General features: G+C 46.9%; 1 protein-coding gene across 1 annotated transcript in view; it reads left to right on the top strand.

Annotated features, from left to right (window-relative positions):
* Nucleotides 1–20,707, top strand: part of il1rapl1a (interleukin 1 receptor accessory protein-like 1a) — a gene marked incomplete at its 3' end in the record, with an annotated part of 226,254 nt that extends 205,547 nt beyond the window's left edge. Inside the window, exons 7-10 of the mRNA XM_079518730.1 lie at nt 1,372–1,514; nt 10,532–10,678; nt 16,026–16,196; nt 19,983–20,707. Coding sequence (XP_079374856.1) covers nt 1,372–1,514; nt 10,532–10,678; nt 16,026–16,196; nt 19,983–20,707 — 1,186 coding nt within the window. The remainder of the gene's footprint in view (nt 1–1,371; nt 1,515–10,531; nt 10,679–16,025; nt 16,197–19,982) is intronic.
* Nucleotides 20,708–21,985: the final 1,278 nt, after the last annotated feature.

The raw sequence follows: 21,985 nt of genomic DNA, 5'->3' as shown, positions 1-21,985 counted from the left end.
CGGTACCTCCACTCCCCCGAACCAGGCCAACTAAAACCCTTCATCACACAACAACCTCATTTGAAACTACAAATACCAGCAGTTCAGCTTTCAGCCTCATACAAAAGCCCCATGATACACGTTCAATTACAGGTGACAAATCACCTCAACAAGCTGCACACTTTATTTGCTTGAAAGCCAACAAAGAGCAACAACACGCACACACACACACACACACACACACACACACACACACACACACACACACATGCACACACGCACGCACACACTCACAGATGCAAATTTAATTTGCCCTTCTTTTGGCTTACAGGTTACCACAAACACACACAACCGGCACACACAGGGCACAAATGACTCCTTTATCATGCTGTCTTTGTTTCCGGGCGTGCAGTAAGTGTGCGCTAAGTACTGAGAGTACGGTATGAGCGAGCATTATCTCCCACGTCCTCTCCTCCATCAGGCTCAAGCAGCCCAGCAGGGGACCCTCATTTACTTTATGGAATATTACTTTCTCTCCTCTTGGTTACCATGGCAGCCGCTATAAAAAGATTCTCTTCTCGTCGTCAGTTATTTGATTCACCCTCCCTCCCTCCCTCCCTCCCTCCCCACCACCACCACGCTCGGAAGAAGAGCCCTTATTGATTTTCATTTCTCATATGTTTTGGAGTGCCGGGGAAAGAAATTAACATACCGTGAAGTATTTACAGTAGCGCGTGGGGCCTCGCGGAATATGCTGTGTGTGTGTGTGTGTATGGCGAAAACCGAAAGACGCTTACGACACGTTTTATCACCACAACCCCTGGGGGAATTAAGGCACGATATGCTGAGTGTGCCCTGCACAAACATGGCCTTTTAATGACGCACACACACACACACACACACACACACGCACACGCACACACACACGCACACGCACACACACACAAATGCTTGCACGCTGTCCTGAATTCTTCGCCCCTCGTTCAGGTGCACGGATTTTAAACTTTTTGATGCAGGTGAAAGTAAACTAGCCTGGAATTCCATGAGGCTTATAGAAGTAAACTAATTAAGTCAGAAGTTATTCTTGGCGGTTGATTCATGCAATCCCAACGACTGAAACTCATATAGCTTTCAAGAATTAGGAGTTAGAGGGGTTTATTTGTCATTCACTTATACAGGTATATAAGCAGCAAGTATAGGTTGCGTGTATACCTGAGTACAGAGTACAGAAGCAGTCGTACCTGAGTACAGAGTACAGAAGCAGTCGTACCTGAGTACAGAGTACAGAAGCAGTCGTACCTGAGTACAGAGTACAGAAGCAGTCGTACCTGAGTACAGAGTACAGAAGCAGTCGTACCTGTAACGGAGTGCTTTTCTTTCGTTTCTGAAAAGGGTTGTCAAGGAGCATCTTGGGGAACAGGAAGTGGCCATCTCCTTGACAATCGACTCGGTGGATGAAGTGGACCTGGGGAATTACTCCTGTTATGTGGAGAACGGCAACGGCCGTCGCCAAGCCACCATCCAGCTCTTCAGACGTGGTAAGAGCACTGTAACCTAATTGTTGAAGATGAAGTATTATAGCCTTTAGAATGTACGTACTTACGAGCTCCATTAGGTTCAAACTCATAACGACAGATGGATAAATGCCTCGTGCAGGTGCACCTCACATACAGACAGTGTCACCTCTAGAGCTGTCCCCGACTCAGGGTTTATGTAGTCAAATTGGTTTTGACCTGAGGACAATTCTACAAATGTCTTCTAAATCCTACACAGTTTTCTGAAAAACCAATGTTTCTGTGTCAGTGGTGCTCAACCTTTTTCATGTCAAGGACCCCCAAAAATATCTGTATTTGGCCGGAGGACCCCCATCTGAAAACCTGTTGTTCCAGTGACCTCCCCCAGAAGCAAAGATTTGAGTTAAAATCATTCGATCTGAAAGAATATATATTCAAAGGTTTGCACCACATTTTCACAATTTTTCAAAAATAGCAGACCTACAAGCTCGTAGCACGGCACTCAGTGCCGCGCTATGAGCTTGTACATCTGCTATTTTTCAATAGCTAAAGCATAATGCTTAAAACGCCAAAAGGGGTTCCCGTTCAGAATGGGTTAATGCGACTCGTCGACGAGTCGTTCTCATATGGAAAATAGGTCTTTGTGACGTTATTGGAGGCTATTGGAGGCTAATTGCAAGTATTTCTGAAACTTTCGGTGCTGATTTAGAACACATTTGAAGTGCAACAGAGCCATATGAATATGTTTTGAACATTTAAAAGCAATAATGAATCTGTTAACTAAAATGACGGCAGACTGCTTATCATCATCATCATCATCATACTATAATTAACCAAATGTCTGAATGTCTGTCTGTGTGTCAGAAACACACTGCCTGCACCAATCACTCCCACTTTTCACACAGGCATTGACCATAATAATATGGAGGTCTTAACGAAGCCCTTTTTCCAATTTAACAAATTATAGATTAATAATGAATTTATTAGTGAATAATAAATGCGCTCAGGGCGCAGTACCCCATGCGGCCACAAGGGGGGGGGGGGGCAATATCTCACAACGGGTAAGGGCTAGTTATTTTAATTTACAACAATCCTGTGTAGACTATACATACAGTCGGAACGCGACGCCATTGTATCAAAGAGCTATGTTGCGCACCCAATAAAGTCATAATTGCAGTCAACTTTTTTATCAGAGCGATAATAAGCTGCTGTGTGCGGACATTAGGAATACGTGACACACCAGAGCTCACTAGTAACTGACGCTAGTATACAATGAATAAAAAATAGAATCTAATAATTCGTGTCTTGACTCGTTGACTTTCAGAGGACAGCCCTAGTCACCTCCGTATAGTTGGAATCAAATCAACTGTGCTCACATGAATAGTTTCTCATTGGTAAATTGGAATTATTGTGTCTACTTTGGTTCCACAAGTTGATGTATTGGTTCTGATTTTGATTATGTTAATTATTACTATTATGTCTTTTTTGTGCTTAACCCATTCTGGGTGGGAACCCATTTTGGTGTTTTAAGGATTATCTTATACTTTAGCTATTGACAAATAGCAGATCTACAAGCTCTACGAGCTTGTAGGTCTGCTATTTTTGAAAAATCGTGAAAATGTGCCTGAAATCATTGAATATATATTCTTTCAGAGCAAACGTTTTATGTTTTTAACTCAAATCTTTGCTTCTGGGAGGTCACTTGGAACGACATATTTGCAGATGGGGGTCGGCGGCCAATTTCATATACTTCTGGGGGTCATTGACATGAAAATGTGAACAACTGACATAGAAACATAGGTTTTTCAGAAAAAAATTGTAGAATCGAGCTCCGGTCTAAATGGGTTAATTGCATTTTAGACTATAGAAAAACCTCCTGCGGATGGACAGGTGTTGACAATTTTCACTGCATCAATAATGGTCCTATACGACAAGCGCTAAGGTGGAGTCTTCACCTCGTCAGACCTCCGCCTTAGACGTAGCGTAGCACTTGCCCTAGCCTCCACGACCTCGCAGGCTTCTGCAAACTGGCTACAAATGTCATTCAGATGTTATGTATAGACAGATGCCAGGTCATTATTGATTTGGCATCCTATAGTCACTATAGGATAGTGTTTAAGGTTTCAATGTACGGATATTCTACAGTTAGACCGATGATATAGTCCTTGGTTTACCGTACTTATGATCCTAGATAACTATTTCTATGCATTTGATATATTTACCTTGTGTTAATACCTTATAAGAACTATAATGATTCACAGTCAGGCGAATAAGGCTAACAACAATTACAATTTACAATTTAGGCATTTGGCAGACGCTCTTAATCCAGAGCGACTTACATTAAGCAAGAACAAAAGCATGGCAATACATCACATACATAAAAAGTAGTTATCATGAACATGCATAAGCTAAGAACATAACCGTGGAATATCTATATACTAATGAAACTATACATATAAACTATACATACTATACTATACTATACTATACTATACTATACTATACTATACTATACTATACTATACTATACTATACTATACTATACTATACTATACTATACTATACATATAAAGTGCTATGACTACATAAAATGCAATTCTAGTGCTGTCTACGTAACATGCAACAAGTCTGTATAAAATGCTATCTAAGTCTACTTGAAGTGCTTATCTAAGGGGCTAGGGCGAGTGCTACGGGCCATGATGGATGAACAACAAACACAATACGTCCTTCTTCTCTGCCAGCCCCAGTATGATTTCTTCCATTGTGTGTGCGCGTGCGTGCGTGCGCGTGTGTGCGTGTGCGCGTGCGCATGCATGGGTGCGTGCGTGTGTTTTTCTTGATGACTCTTTCCCCTCTTCTAGAGCCCATGTGTTTTACTACCATAGCAATCTATGGTTGACGCTCCATTTGGTTCTGTTGTCTTATGTTTTCTTTCTTCTTAATTATTTTCTTTAAATGAATAAATTGACATCCACATAGCTATTTATGGCTCACCGATATGTTTGCCGCTAGTCTTCGTGCGGTGGTTGTCACTTAGCAGAGAGGGGCAATTTGACGGCTGTTTAATCCATTCAGGACGGGAACCCCCGTTTGGTGTTTTTTAGCATTATGTTATACTTTAGCTATTGAAAAATTGCAGATCTACAAGCTCATAGCGCGGCACCGAGTGCCGTGCTACAAGCTTGTAGATCTGCTATTTTTGAAAAAATCGTGAAAATGTGTCGCAAATCTTTGAATATATATATTCTTTCAGAGCGAACGTTTTTTTTACTCAAATCTTTGGTTTTGGTGGGTCCCTGGAACATGTTTTCAGATGGGAGGTCGGCGGCCAATTACATATAATTCTTGGGGGTCCTTGACATGAAATACTTTGAGAACCACTGACACAGAAACATAGGTTTTTCAGAAAACTGTCATGATTTAGAAGACATTTTGTAGAATCTGGTCTAAAAGTCTAAATGGGTTAAACAGAAAATTGGTCCTCTGCATTTTCCCAACAGGCCAGTAATTTTTGGCATCTATTATACAATTGAAAAGGTGTGCCCAAAACGCTGTGCGCCGCACAGGAACAAAAGGCACCAGCTACTACGTCACTCCAAGAGTGTCTGACACACTGCAATAACCCACTAAACACACTAACACGTCACAGACTTACCCTCCGCGTCGACCCATGGCTATCTCCTCATGTCGCGCAGCACGGCCACACTCCACATCACGCGCGTAAAAATTGTCATTGCACTGCCACTAAAGCCGGCTCCCGTCCACACTCGCAAACAACATCAATATAAATAATAAACACAAACACGCCACAAGCACCGACACCCCCGCCTAATTTGTTGCCACGTCTATGAAAACAAGCCCAGAAAAAATGCCATTCAACACGCTACTTACAACTCCCTTACAATTCGCGGACCTGGCAACACTGCATCCCGTGATTCCACTCTTTTCATTGGCTGCGCCGCCAACATTGTCAAACATTGTTGCCACGTCTATGTAAACAAGGCCGCAAACCCTGACTTCCTACAGCCTACAGCCTATACTTTCACACACTACCACTCGCTTACAATACGTGGACCTGGCAACACTACATCAGCCCTTCCCAATGGCTCAAAACCCCACCACGTGACCCACGTGTGTTTCGTGTTACCTTTCACACTTCCGGAAACAATACCGGAAGTTACACGGTACACACACACACACGCACACACACACACACACACACACGCACACACGTGCGTGCGCGCGCACACACACACACACACACACACAGTGTACAGCCTGCCGGACACCAAAAGTAGAAGAAGACGAAGAACAACAACACAGGTTCTACACTGATTCTAACTTGGATGGAGAGCGCCGCGATTACATACACAGTTACACTCATGCAAACACGACCGCGTCGACACCTGGCGTGGTACAATCGGGACGAACCGACGCGCATATATATGGATAACAACAACAACACTACACGCAGCAACAACGCGCTGCAACACAACACGTAAGTCACGTATGTAACTATGGTTCTATGAATCCTGGATGACTGCTTAACACTGGATGATTGGCGTCCAGTGTTAAGCACTGACTCTGGCAGTCAGTAAGGCTGAAATAGAACAGCTGTGTACAACGCAGTGTCACTGCAGACACGTGTGTGTGTGTGTGGTGTGTGCGTGCGTGCGTGCGCGGGGGGGGGGATTTTGGATCGCCTCGCGATGCAGCTGAAATGGCACACACACACACACACACACGCCACAAAACGCTAATAATAATAATAATAATACACAATTAGAACACTACACTAATCATAACAACAGTACAGCACAGTACAGTACACATGAGTACAGTACAGAAAGAAAGCTCACATCAGAATATTAATCCATGTAATAATAATCATAATAATAAAACATAATAACACAACACTAATAACTATAATATCAACAGTACAGACAACAGTACAGTACATCAGAATATTAATCCATGTAATAATAATAATAACAATAAATAAGCACACAACACTAATAACAGTACAGAGAACAGTACAGTACACATGAGTACAGTACAGTACAGTATACTGTTCCTGCGCCTTGCCATGCTCTCTTTCAATCATAATAATAATAATAAATAACAACACTACACTAATAACAACAATAATATCAACAATACAGCGAACACTACAGTACACATGAGTACAGTACAGTACAGAAAGAAAGCTCACATCAGAATATTAATCCATGTAATAATAATAATAATAATAATAATAAATAATAACACAACACTACTAACTATAATATCAACAGTACAGAGAACAGTACAGTACAGTACATCAGAATATTAATCCATGTAATAATAATAATAATAAAAAAACACTAATACAACAGTACAGAGAACAGTACAGTACAGTACACATGACTACAGTACAGTACAAACACTTACAGTACAGTACAGTACAGTATACTGTTCCTGCGCCTTGCCATGCTCGCTTTCATACGCACATACACAAAACCAAACAGGGCCACTCAGCCAGCTTGGCAACTTTGCGCTTTCCAAGCAAATGCATAAATGAAAACATCATGGGTTGCCATTGCCTTCTTCCCATTTGCGACGCATCGCGTTAGGATGAGCGGGCCGAAGGCCCGCGAAATTCTAGTACATTTACATAGCAAGTCCTGTATCTGTCTTCTCTCCCACTCTCTCCCCTTTACTTTACTGTCTCTGTCTCTCTCCCCTCTCTCTCCTTACTTTACTGTCTCTGTCCCTCCCATGCACTCTCTCCCCTTTACTTTACTGTCTCTGTCTCTCTCCCCTCTCTCTCCTTACTTTACTGTCTCTGTCCCTCCCATGCACTCTCTCCCCTTTACTTTACTGTCTCTGTCTCTCTCCCCTCTCTCTCCTTACTTTACTGTCTCTGTCCCTCCCATGCACTCTCTCCCCTTACTTTACTGTCTCTGTCTCTCTCCCACTCTCTCTCCTTACTTTACTGTCTCTGTCTCTCTCCCACTCTCTCCCTTTACTTTACTGTCTCTGTCTCTCTCCCACTCTCTCTCCTTACTTTACTGTCTCTGTCTCTCTCCCACTCTCCTTACTGTACTGTCTCTGTCTCTCTCCCACTCTCTCTCCTTACTTTACTGTCTCTGTCTCTCTCCCCTCTCTCTCCTTACTTTACTGTCTCTGTCCCTCCCATGCACTCTCTCCCCTTTACTTTACTGTCTCTGTCTCTCTCCCCTCTCTCTCCTTACTTTACTGTCTCTGTCCCTCCCATGCACTCTCTCCCCTTTACTTTACTGTCTCTGTCTCTCTCCCCTCTCTCTCCTTACTTTACTGTCTCTGTCCCTCCCATGCACTCTCTCCCCTTACTTTACTGTCTCTGTCTCTCTCCCACTCTCTCCCCTTACTTTACTGTCTCTGTCTCTCTCCCCTCTCTCTCCTTACTTTACTGTCTCTGTCCCTCCCATGCACTCTCTCCCCTTACTTTACTGTCTCTCTCCCCTCTCTCTCCTTACTTTACTGTCTCTGTCCCTCCCATGCACTCTCTCCCCTTACTTTACTGTCTCTGTCTCTCTCCCACTCTCTCTCCTTACTTTACTGTCTCTGTCTCTCTCCCACTCTCTCCCTTTACTTTACTGTCTCTGTCTCTCTCCCACTCTCTCTCCTTACTTTACTGTCTCTGTCTCTCTCCCACTCTCCTTACTGTACTGTCTCTGTCTCTCTCCCACTCTCTCTCCTTACTTTACTGTCTCTGTCTCTCTCCCACTCTCTCTCCTTACTTTACTGTCTCTGTCTCTCTCCCACTCTCTCTCCTTACTTTACTGTCTCTGTCTCTCTCCCACTCTCCTTACTGTACTGTCTCTGTCTCTCTCCCACTCTCTCTCCTTACTTTACTGTCTCTGTCTCTCTCCCACTCTCTCTCCTTACTTTACTGTCTCTGTCTCTCTCCCACTCTCTCTCCTTACTTTACTGTCTCTGTCTCTCTCCCACTCTCTCCTTACTTTACTGTCTCTGTCTCTCTCCCACTCTCTCTCCTTACTTTACTGTCTCTGTCTCTCTCCCACTCTCTCCTTACTTTACTGTCTCTGTCTCTCTCCCCTCTCTCCTTACTTTACTGTCTCTGTCTCTCTCCCACTCTCTCCTTACTTTACTGTCTCTGTCTCTCTGTCTCTCTCCCCTTACTTTACTGTCTCTGTCTCTCTCCCCTCTCCCCTTACTTTACTGTCTCTGTCTCTCTCCCACTCTCTCCTTACTTTTTAACCTTGGTAAACTTCCCCGGGTTGTGCTTTGGAGTCATATATTTGTAGACATTCCCCCCCCCCCCCCCCCCTATGTCCGTCCGTCCGTCGGTCCGTCTCTCTCTGTCTCTCGCTCTCGTTCTCGTTCTCCATCTCATTATTATTCTGATGTTTATTTCATGTTCTTCCTTCCCAGAATGCAGTATTCATAATCCCCCACAGTTGGGCTGCCTGTGGGTGTCTCTATGGACCACCTTTTCCTCTCTACCTCAAAAGAGAGAGAGAGAGAGAAGGAAAAGAAAAGAGAGAGAGAGAGAGCGTGGAGGGGAAGTGAAGGTAGAAAGGTGCTATTCAGGGGCACCCGCTGGCCTAGCGGTCCAGGCGCTTGCCACATATAGGCTCTGGCCTGACGCGTTGCGTGTTCGAGTCCCGTTCATGACGACCTTTGCTGCATGTCTCTCCCCTTCTCTCTCTCTCCCTCTTTCCTGTCTATCTTGATACTTGATACTATCAATAAAGGCAGAAAAGCCCAAAAAAATAACTAATACAAAATTTTAAAAAAGTGCTATTCAGGAGCTTTGATGGAGGTTCCACATTCCAGGCTAGCCGGTATGGTCGGTGCAGTGCGGTTGCTATGGCGTCTGTCCTGGGGCTGGGGTGAGCGGGCTGTGTGGGGGACAGAGATATAAGGTGCACCGCTGGCTGTGTGGGGGACAGAGATATAAGGTGCACCGCTGGCTGTGTGGGGGACAGAGATATAAGGTGCACCTCTGGCTGTGTGGGGGACAGAGATATAAGGTGCCCTGCTGGCTGTGTGGGGGTCAGAGATATAAGGTGCACCGCTGGCTGTGTCGGGGACAGAGATACTATATAAGGTGCACCACGGGCTGTGTGGGGGACAGAGATATAAGGTGCACCGCTGGCTGTGTGGGGGACAGAGATATAAGGTGCACCGCTGGCTGTGTGGGGGACAGAGATATAAGGTGCACCTGTTCCGTCGGAGTCAGCCAGGTATAAATGCTGCTTTAATACACAACATAAGTCATCCCTCCTCTCAGCCAGGTCTCTGGGGAGCAGCAGAGGTGAAGGCAGGAGGGGTATAGAGGTAGAGAAAATGGAAGAGAGAAATTTCGTGCGCGTGTGTGTGTGTGTGTGTGTGTGTGTGTGTGTGTGTGTGTGTGTGTGTGTGTGTGTGTGTGTGTGCACGGCCCCCGGACCCCACTTTGAGAACCACTGAATTGAAGCATCTCATCTTCTTCATCCACATCCTGTCAGAACGTAGCCCCCCCCCAAACAAATACACACACACACACACACACACACACACACACACACACACGCAATGGAACTCAGCCAAAGAGCAGAGCTTTGTTGTTTTCGCACTCCTGCTGGAGACGATGAACCCAATTTCTCATCATCTCCTTTCTCTCCACCATCTTTCTCTCACGGAGGCGGTTCTGTTTTGACGCGCGGCGTTCACAGACGGTGTGTGTGTTGGGCTTAAGCCTGCGAGTCAAAAACCTGAGAAGAAGAACAAGAAGAAGTACAAGAAGTGCTCCGCCGATTTACACGAGACGCCCCGAATGGTTTTGTGTCGTCTCGCCTCTGTGCATTTAGAACAGCAGAGCATTCAAACTGTGGAAATTGGAAACAAGTTTGCCTCAGTAGTTTTAATTACACACGCCCGTGTGTGTGTGTGTGTGTGTGTGTGTGTGTGTGTGTGTGTGTGTGTGTGTGTGTGTGTGTGTGTGTGTGTGTGTGTGTGTGTGTGTGTGTGTGTGTGTGTGTGTGTATGCTCGTGCGTGTGCCCCTTCTCAGCGGAGCTGATGTACACGGTGGAGCTGGCGGGGGGACTGGGGGCCATCCTGCTGCTGCTGATCTTCCTCATCTCCCTCTACAAGTGCTACAAGATCGAACTGATGCTCTTCTACCGGAGGAACTTTGGCAGCGAGGACCTCGACGGAGGTACGGGGAGAGACCACACATGACCGCACACTGTGTGTGTGTGTGTGTGTGTGGGGGGGGGGGGGGCTCCCACCCTCACATTACCCAGCCCTTTCTTACTAGTGTCTTTTGGCGAGAATGGCATGCCAGGAAGGCTGCGTGCGTGCGTGCGTGCGTGCGTGCGTGCGTGCGTTCCGACAGAGCATCTATCCATAATAACAGGCTCTCTGGTAGACACAGACGCCAGTGATCAGACTCCATCTCCACTTCTATCTCAGTGACAGTAGCCCATTTTCACTGTCTCTCTCTCTCTCTCTCTCTCTCTCTCTCTGCATATATCTCTTTGCCCCCTTTCTCTCCGTAATACCCCCTCTCACATACACACACTCAAATGTACACAGACACCCTGGCGCTCCAGTGTATATGCGTGTGTGCGTACATGTGTGCGTACGTGCGCGTACGTGTGCGCGCATGTTGACGCAGCGACTGCACAAAAAAAGAAAAAAAAAGAGGAGACAGATTTTCAATTTGTTGCCCATTTAAAAAGAGATCAGTCTCAATATGTCATGGAATGATGCCCACCCTCTCCTGTGGAGGCCCAGACAGCGGGACAGGACCGTGGGGAGGGTCTCCAGGCTGCCTCCCTGTAGAGCAGCAGGAAAGCAAACATCCACAAATTGGATAGCAACTTTTGTTTCTTCTCTAACAATTCTGTTAGCTTTTTTTGCCTTTTGTCGGATGTATCGGTTCAGATCAGAGCTGGTTTCCCGCAACCCCCCCACCACCCCTTTTAAGACATTTAGACCTGAGACGGATTGTACAAAATGTCGTTTCTTAAAAAAAAAACATGTTTCTATGTCAGTCGTTCTCAAACATTTTCATATCAAGGACCCCCAAAAATATATGTAATACACCGCCGACCCCCATCTGAAAATATATTGTTCCAAGGACCCCCCCCCCCAGTAGCAAAGATTTGAGTTAAAAATGTTCGCTCTGAAAGCATATATATATTCCAAGATTTGCGCCCACATTTTCACGATTTTTGTAGATCTGCTTTTTTTCAATAGCTAAAGTACAACATAATGCTTAATAAACACCAAAATGGGTTCCCGTACAGAATCGGTTAATTTTCTATGCTCTCTGTGTTGCTGCGTATTGAACTCATATTTTAATCATGGGATCATCCCTACAGTAGCAGCAGGAGTTCATCTATTATGGAAGTTTTTGTAGCATAAAATGCTCACGCCCTGCTGCATAATTCAATTGGGACCGACGACGACGACGTTCGATTGATACGAGCCGCGTTGAATTCCCAGGTTTTCGCCAGGCGACTAATTTGCCAGGGCGTCCGCTATAATTTGGAGGCGCTGTTTGATGTTGGTAACGAGTGTGATGGCCTCTCTCAGCGCTGCACACAAGTTTCAGCGCTGCGTGCGTTTGCTCCCTCAAAGAGCTTGTGAAAACGCCAAAGCTTCCATGCTTGGCTGACCCACATACGATACGATACGCCATCCTCTCATGCTGAGCATAATGACTATAGGACTCACTCTGCTCATGTTCCACCACCAGATTGCTTTTTTTTCGTCTTCTTTTGTCTATTTTATTCTTTTTTGTCTTTCTTTTTCTTCTTTTTTCCCCAGTTCTCCCTATACTCTCTCTTTTGGGAAATCATTTAGAGATTTGGGGGGTTATGGGGGAACGGGAGGGTTCACTCAAGATTGGAGTTTTTTCTGTCTACCCCTTTTGTAACTCCTGCGTATGTGAGTCGACTCTATACAGACTCTTGTTTGAGAAGTAAGTAACACAAAACTATTTAACCACAGTTTTACAAACACAGGATATGATGTTATCATCCAAAGTGCCTTGGACTCTGCATGGCAGGGGCATCGTCCTCCCTGAGCCAAGCTTGTGCCTATAACCACATACCTGAATGGGACTGGGTGTTACAATCCCTTTATACCATCAGAAACATCAGAAACAAAAGAGTTGAGTGCAGCGAATTACTGGTTTGGTACATGTGGCACCAGAGCTTGCCATTAGCGTGACAATGAACAAAGTTCATCCAAGACTCCATGACATCTCTGGCGTCCACCATTGGGCAGGTGATTGATTCACAGGTTTCAGGGGCGCAGGGGCATTGATTGATTACCAGTTTGCATCATTACAGTGTCGCGGTTCGCAGTGAAGGACTGAACCCAAGCGCAGAGACAAACGCAGAATAGTCTTAATATAACTTATTTATTAATGCAGAGAAGCATACAGCCAAAGTAAATAGTCAATGCAAAAATGTAAATACAAAAAATACAAAACTTCAGGAGCAAAATTGCAAAAACACAGGAAGTCCAAAAATGCAATACTTTCAAAGCATAGAAGCATAAACCAGAAGTCCAAAAGTTATACCAAGCTCAAGAAATCCAAGATACCTTTTAGGAGACCAAAATAACCAAGAAGTCCAAGGCAGATCACTGGAACAACAATGTATGTACTGACAGTGTGTTTGTGGAATGAGTCCAGTCTTATAGGGAGCAGGGTGATTGCATAAGTGTTCTCAGGTGTGGAATGGGCATGGCACTGTTGGGTTGAAGAGGGGGTGGAAACAGGTGTGTGACAAGGACTGAGAGAGGGAATGGAGAGTGGGAGTGGCTGATGTGGAGACATGGTCTGTAGAGCGACAGACCATGACAGTACCTCCCTCTTAAGGGACGGCTTCCAGACGTCCCACCACGCTGGCCCGGAACTCCGAGCAGGGTGGGTGGAGGGGGTCTGGGGGAGGGGAACTGAAGCTGAGCAGATGACGTCAGGTGGGCGGCCAGGATGCTGGGACGAGGTGTCAGGCGGACGGCCTGGGGGCTGGGACGAGACAGAGGAGGCGTCATCAGGTGGACGACCGGGAGGCCTAGACGAGGCGGTGAAGTTGTCATCGGGCGGACGACCGGGAGGCCGAGACGAGACGGTGAAGTTGTCATCGGGCGGACGACCGGGAGGCCGAGACGAGGCGGTGAAGTTGTCGTCGGGCGGACGACCGGGAGGCCGAGACGAGGCGGTGAAGTTGTCATCGGGCGGACGACCGGGAGGCCGAGACGAGGCGGTCAAGTTGTCGTCGGGAGGGCGGCCTGAATGATGGACCAGGGCAGAAGAGACATCAGAAGGACGGCCTGGATGCCGGACAGTGGCTGAGCAGGTCGTGTCTGGAGGTCGGCCAGGAGGTTGAGACGAGACCAAGGACGCATCTGGAGGTCGGCCAGGAGGCCGAGAGGAGACGAAGGACGCGTCGTCTGGAGGTCGGCCAGGAGGCGGAGCCGAGATGTAGAATTTGGGAGGAGACGCCAGGGATGCCGCAGAGGCTGGAGGCGACGCCAGGGATGCCGCAGGCAGAGGCGACACCACAGGAGAGGCTGCAGGCAGAGGCGACGCCAAAGGAGAGGCTGCAGGCAGAGGCGACGCCACAGGAGAAGCTGCAGGCTCTGGAGCCGGAGCTGCAGGAGCCATTGCTGCAGACTCAGGAGGGAGGGCTGCAGGCGGAGCTGCAGGCTCAGGAGGTGGGGCTGCAGGCTCAGGAGGCGGAGGTGGGGCTGCTGGCTCAGGAGGCGGGGTTGCAGGCAAAGCTGCATACCGAGGAGACATGGAGGATGCTGCACATCCAGGAGATACGGAAGATGCTGCACATCCAGGAGATACGGAGGATGCTGCACACCCAGGAGAGACGGAGGATGCTGCACACCCAGGAGAGACGGAGGATGCTGCACACCCAGGAGAGACGGAGGATGCTGCACACCCAGGAGAGACGGAGGATGCTGCACACCCAGGAGAGACGGAGGATGCTGCACACCCAGGAGAGACGGAGGATGCTGCACACCCAGGAGAGACGGAGGATGCTGCACACCCAGGAGAGACGGAGGATGCTGCACACCCAGGAGAGACGGAGGATGCTGGAGACGATGAGGCTGCACACCCAGGAGATGAGGAGGATGCTGCAGATTGGACCACAGGTTTAACTGCAGACACTGGAGGCGGAACGGCCAAAATGGGAGGCAGGCCTGCAGGGGGAGCTGCAGACACTGAAGGTCTCTGGGTAGGGGCTGACAGCAGACTGGAGATGGCTGGCCGGGTGGGCTTGGTTGCTGGGCGATCCTGTGAGATGTTGCCCCGTTTGTTGGCCCTACGGAGACCTCCCAGAGCCAGGCGTGTGCCCAGATAGGGATCTGGGGCGTGAAGTTGTTCAGAAAAAAATTTGGCCTTACTGCAAAAATAGGAACGCAGGTCCATATACTGAGTCTTCTGCTGGTTAGCAAACGTATCAGGGCTAGCAGATCCTAGACTCACCACTCCCAGCCTGAGAGAGCAGGGAACTGGTTGGGACACATGGGGAATTGAGGCATTTTCAAAGTTCTTGAGCCTCCCAAGGACCACATCCAGGTGGGGGACAAAATGGCTTACCCATGGTCTCTCCTTTAACCACTGCTGCTGTATTGAGATCTCCACTTGGAGTTCAGCACGCAGTGTAGGTGGAGAGGCCAAGAGACGGGAAACCACATTTTCAAATTCTGTGACTTTTCTATGAAAAAGTTTTATCTCTGCTGGGTTCATCTTTGGTCAGTACATTCTGTCGCGGTTCGCAGTGAAGGACTGAACCCAAGCGCAGAGACAAACGCAGAATAGTCTTAATATAACTTATTTATTAATGCAGAGAAGCATACAGCCAAAGTAAATAGTCAATGCAAAAATGTAAATCCAAAAAATACAAAACTTCAGGAGCAAAATTGCAAAAACACAGGAAGTCCAAAAATGCAATACTTTCAAAGCATAGAAGCATAAACCAGAAGTCCAAAAGTTATACCAAGCTCAAGAAATCCAAGATACCTTTTAGGAGACCAAAATAACCAAGAAGTCCAAGGCAGATCACTGGAACAACAATGTATGTACTGACAGTGTGTTTGTGGAATGAGTCCAGTCTTATAGGGAGCAGGGTGATTGCAGAAGTGTTCTCAGGTGTGGAATGGGCATGGCACTGTTGGGTTGAAGAGGGGGTGGAAACAGGTGTGTGACAAGGACTGAGAGAGGGAATGGAGAGTGGGAGTGGCTGATGTGGAGACATGGTCTGTAGAGCGACAGACCATGACATACAGTACATTTCAAGCAGACTCTTGTTTGAGAAGTAAGTAACACAAAACTATTTAACCACATGGGCATTTCCAGAACATAACCTCAGAGTCCCTGCAGGACCCCACCTTGAGAACCATAGTTCTACGGTGTGTGAAGTTTTTGTTCTGTTTCATCATCATGCACCTTCAACCATTTCCATTTGTTTAAGAGTACTTTACATATTGTTTTTCAAGCCTCTCTCTCTCTCTCTCTCTCTCTCTCGTAGATAACAAGGACTACGATGCGTACCTGTCCTACACGAAGGTGGACCCTGACCAGTGGAGCCAGGAGACCAGAGAGGAGGAGCGCTTTGCTCTGGAGATCCTGCCCGACGTCCTGGAGAAACACTACGGCTATAAGCTCTTCATCCCAGACCGAGACCTCATTCCAACTGGAAGTAAGCGCTGTGTGTGTGTGTGTGTGTGTGTGTGTGTGTGTGTGTGTGTGTGTGTGTGTGTGTGTGTGTGTGTGTGTGTGTGTGTGTGTGTGTGTGTGTGTGTGTGTGTGTGTGTGTGTGCGTGTGTGTGTGTCTGTGCGTACAGTATGCATAGCCTATGTCTTGTGCCCATATATACACACAAACGCAGCAAAACCTTGGGTGTTAATTTAACTCTCCACAAATGTGTGGTTCCATTTGTGCACTCTCGGAGTTGTATGTAAAAAAAAAAAAAAGAAAGCCACCGCTCATCTGCTGAAAGATTTCGATGAGGTGCTGGAGTCACCAATAATAATGGGCTCCACACACTCAAATCTGTGCAAAGTCAATATTTATTGCAAGCTTTCGGTCTACTGACCTTCATTCATTCTTTCAATCAAGTGATGCTGTCTTATATGTCACTCACGCGTTTGATTATGCCTGAAGAAGACCGAAAGCCTGCAATAAATTGATTGTGCACAGATTTGAGTGTGCGGACTAGCCTCCCTTTATTTTTTATTTTCTACACTCTCTGGAGTTAAATTATCACGCAGGATTTTGACTGCGTGCTTGCATGTATCGGCGTGGACATTCGCAGTCGCTTCATGCACACTGTAGTTGCAGCCAGCGGAGTTTGTCACGTACGTTCCTATAACACTCGGTCATAATCTGAGCTCCTTTGTTGTGTGTTGTGTTGTGTTGTGTTGTGTGTCCTCTGTGTGTTTTCTCACTGTCTCTGTCTCGTGTTTCAACATTTAGCACTCCCAGGGCAAGGCGGATAAAGCCCACATCATGTCTCTTGTCTGTCAAAGCCAAAACTCATTTTCTGCTCAAATCTTTCGCAACTGATGTGCCGGGGAGGGGTGGGTGGGTGGGGGGGTGGGGGATTTCAGAAGCAGAAGCAGAAGCCTTTATTGCCACGACATGTAAACATGTTAGGAATTTGGTTTGGTGGGACAGCAGAGTGCAGTTACAACAATAAGTGCAAAACAGGACAAGACAGTGCAAAAACAACATGGTGCAATGAATAGTGAATAAATATAAAGTGCAGTTGAAGTTCAGGTCAGACAGCACAAGTCAGTCCATATTCACTCTGAGTGGGGATGGAGGGAGGATAAGAGGGGGTCAGGGGGGGACACCAGCAGCGTTGAGGAGCCGGATAGCCATGGGGAAAGAGCTGTTTGAACGTCGGGCCATTCATAGTCTTTAGGGAGCGTATTTGTGGATCACACCAACATATTTAGCTAAACGCAGTGTGTGAGAGAGGAAATATCATGTATATTATTGTACTTTATTATTTCCTATCTAGCAAAAATATATATACAAAATATATTTCGGGGGCTTTGACTGCTCTCCCAGCAAACAATGGCAAACACAACATGTGCTGCCATCATGGAGACCCGGCATACGTTTTATGAAGTGCCTTCGCTCGTCCAGCCTATAGTGTTTCATCCTTGCATTTATAAATGAAATTAAACTTCTGTCTGAACATATTCTTGTGCGTACGTAAGTTCTGCTCAGCAGTCTGGCACAGAGTCTCATGTAGCCAGGAATGATGTGCTTATGGGCAAACACACCCAAACAGACGCGGTCCAGACAGAATTAAACATCAGTGGGGACTGCAGGGAGACTTGCAGAGGCTCTGGGAGCCCCATCGGATTATCCGCCTTATTCCCTTTAATCAAAACTAAATTGCTGCCAGCATCGGTACAGAACCTCGAATCAGCGCCGGCTGATTCCCTATCAAGGGGAGCGTGATGTCTGTGGAGGAGAGAACGAAAACAAAACAAAAGTGAGGAGCGCCTCACTTCTTTAAAACAAACATTGTACTTTAAACAAACATTCAAAGTCCATAGACTTGGCTTCCATATTACGTCACGAGTGGTGCTGTTTTTAGTTTTGTTTGTTTGTTTGTTTTTTTAACCTCATTCAAAGTCCAAAGACTTGGCTGCCATATGACAGTAAAGTAATCTCTGAAAGCCAGACAGGGAAGGAAGGAAGGGTTGGTGGGGGTGGGGGTGGGCGGGGGCCATGTTTCTGACTGTACTGATCATGTTGCTGTTTGTGTGTGTGTGTGCTGCATGTGTTCTTCCTTTGTGACCTGAGTTTTGAATGTGGAAATCTTTATGTTTAGGTCTCACCAATGAGCATTACCAGGATGACACAACACTCCTTGGAGGTACTCTCGCTCAGTCATTTCCTCTTGTATCAAACAGCTCCTGTTCATTCACTTGGTCACAAAGACATGGGAAAAGAGGGGGGGGGGGGGTTAACCGTATCTGTGCCAAGCGTTGTATATCTCGTGAAAAGGTCACTTGAGCCATCCACGAGAAACATGAGATCTGATTTAAGCAATATTACACTCAGGGGGTGGTTTAACGTCATTAATGCACGCCTGCGATGCTGACGCAGAAGTGCATTCATGACGTTAAACCACCCCCTCGAGTGTAATATTGCAATTATAAAACAGTTACCCATAAAACTAAGAAAATCGCTGAAAAAACATTTATTTTTTTAATGACAGATGTAGCCACTACGACCACAAATGTCCCAAGAGACTAGCTAGCCTAGCCACCAAGTTTGCTGCGCTCTGGGAGAACAGAGCAGCTGAATAATTTTTTCTTCTTTTTGATTAGCCGTTCCATGATGCTGGTTTGAAGCACGGCTAGAAGGCTGTTTCATCCAATCAGATTGCTTCCTCGAAACGACCTGTTGTATAATAAAGAACATTTAAAAATACATATTTATCGTTTTTTTTTGTACTCGCATGGTAGAAACATACCTACATCCCGATCCAACGCACACGTGGCTGCGCGCACGCGCTTTTCTCCTCTAAATGAGACAAACTGCGATCTTTGAGACCTTATAAAAGTCTAAACTTTGATCGCGCTAAGAAAGTTAATCCATCGTGTGTCGAAGCACAGCCTAGAATGAGGATGTGGCTCAAATATGGACGGCTATGACTTCCGGGGCGGGCGGAAGTGACGCGTCTCCTATGCTTATTTTCGCTGATTTGTCTGGCGTCTCGTTCTGGCCTGGATGGCTGGCTCTTATTGTGTTAAGTCTGATCAATGTCATCACCAAAAATAACAGATTTTCCATTGAAAAGCAGGCGTCTCCGGCGAGCGACAATAAGCTAGCACCTATACGCTTTAGCATTTAGCATCAGGGCAGGGGGGTTTTTTAGCTGTCAGGCCCACCTCAGTATAGAACAAAACTGAACCTAAATGTACTTTATAGCCTGTTCGCTTTTAACCAACTGCCATACTTCATCTTCAGTCATTTCTGTAGTGCAACACTAGGTTTACTGTTGAGCCGAGTTTTTCTTTCCAATCAGAATCCCTCCCTCTGCATGTGTGCATCACAAACACCACTCCCACAAAAACACACACACATCATGCATTTGTGTTTGCGTGTGCCACACTCACATGTACAGCTACATCCATGTACTGATACAGTCAGCCATAGGTCTAAGACAAATCCATTTCAAAGACCGTTCCGATTGAATACCCCCCCAAAAGGTAGATACCATAACAAAAGGCTGTAGAGTTGTGTGCTTGTTATTCCAACTGTTGTCCCGTGTTTTGTGTCCCGATACTGTATGTCCATCCATCGTCGTTGAGTGTTGACGTTTTTACAACGCGTGTCTTCAAACTGCAGAAATATACAACACGGATCGCAGCAGTATTATGGTGCGGCTCTCGGTTAATTCTCCGTCTTCTAAAAATGTTTTGCGTGTGTTCTTCCTTTTGTGGTTTTCCCCCCCAGCCTACATCGAGGACGTGGCGCGCTGCGTCGACCAGAGCAAGCGGCTCATCATCGTCATGACGCCCAACTACGTGGTGCGGCGGGGGTGGAGCATCTTCGAGCTGGAGACGCGGCTGCGCAACATGCTGGTGACGGGCGAGATCAAGGTCATCCTGATCGAGTGCGCCGAGCTGCGCGGCATCATGAACTACCAGGAGGTGGAGGCCCTCAAGCACACCATCAAGACCCTCACCGTCATCAAGTGGCGCGGGCCGCGGAGCAACACGCTCAGCTCCAAGTTCTGGAAGCAGCTGCAGTACGAGATGCCCTTCCGGCGCACGGAGCCCATGCTGGGCCACGAGCCGGCGCTGGACGTCGGCGAGCACGAGGGCCCCTTCGGAGAGCTGCAGACGGTCTCGGCCATCTCCATGGCGGCCGCCACCTCCACCGCCATGGCGCCCGCCCACCCGGAGCTGCGCTCGTCCTTCCACAGCGCCTACCACACCACCGTGCGGCAGAAACACTACTACCGCAGCTACGAGTACGACCTCCCGCCGGGGGGCACCCTGCCGCCGCTCTCCTCCCTGGGCAACCAGCACACCTACTGCAACATCCCGCTGACGCTGCTCAACGGGCAGAGGCCGCCGGGCAAGAGCCGCGAGCACAGCCTGGAGGAGGCGCACGCCAACAACGCCATGCTGCCGCTGCTGCCGCGGGAGACCAGCATCTCCAGTGTGATCTGGTAACGGAGAGAGGAGAGAGACTCGATCGGCGGGGCCATGGCGTATAGGAATCGGGAACGGTTTAGGCTGGTCATACAGTATATCCTCCCGACAGGGGGCTTATAGGAACACAGAGATGGGTCACAGGCCGAGATCTGTATGAATATAGCTACGACTGAACTGGGGGGAATTGGATGGATTGGGTGTGGACGGGACCCTTCGCCGACTGGCCACAAGCCCCGAGGGATGTTGAGTTTGGATTTTTGAGACGTGCTGCGGGCTCCCTTCGCTCCGTCAAGCAGACAGCTCCTATATTGCAACTACATGAGACGACAGGAGCATTAGGATCAAATTGACAACCACACTGTTCTCATCATTTTACTGAGAGATGGACTCGACGTGAACCCGGCAAGAAAACAAACAAAAAGAACCCACACACTATATATGGCACTTGTGCACACGCACACACAGGCATACATGTTGTACACGCGCAAATGCACGCGTGTGTACGCACACACACACACACACACACACACACACACACACACATACACGCACACATGCACACACACACGCAATCATACACGCATACATACTAAAGGAAAACAGGGTCTTGTACATATATTTCAAATTTATTTGTAGCATCAGTGTCTTCCTGTTTGTTTTAGTTTTTTATTCAATCATGTTTAATGGGTTATTTACTTAATGGCTTTTTGCTTTAACTTGTCACACAGAGTTGTTTATTTTCCTTTTTCCTTTTAGTTTATAATTTCTGTATCCTTTATTTCAAAGCACTTATTTGGGACGCCGGGACGCCATCTGCGCCGTTGTGTTTTTTATTTCTTTTCCTTTTTTTCCCCGTTTCTTATTTTTTCTTTTTTACTTTGTGTAGTTTAAAACTTTTTAACACTTTTTGGGGAATTGCCTGGGACATTTTAGGGAGCTTTTTGAGGAGCCGAAACTTATTTTCTCTCTTTTTCTTTTTATTCCCTTTTTTGTTCCTTTTTTTTTTTACCTGTATAAGGTGTATCTAGTTTAAAAGAAAACACTCTTTAAAAAGAAATCATAGAATATGCAAAAAGAAGGAGGAGCTGACAACAATATATAACGTCCTGTGGGGACTGTGACAGAGGACGAGGAGTTAGGAGTTAGGAGTCATGCCAGTCCTCTTCCTCCAAACAGGAGGACTGACTGACTCTCTCTAATGACTGATTATACTCAGCTGCGTGCCGGTGTCGCACACCAAAATAGCTGATACAAGCTCAAAGTGTGTGAGCTTGTAGATCGGTTATTCTTAGTGTG

The sequence above is a fragment of the Electrona antarctica genome, assembly GCF_951216825.1.
Source record: "Electrona antarctica genome assembly, chromosome: 13".
Classification (NCBI taxonomy): domain Eukaryota; kingdom Metazoa; phylum Chordata; class Actinopteri; order Myctophiformes; family Myctophidae; genus Electrona; species Electrona antarctica.
This window is presented reverse-complemented; position numbering and strand designations above follow the sequence as displayed.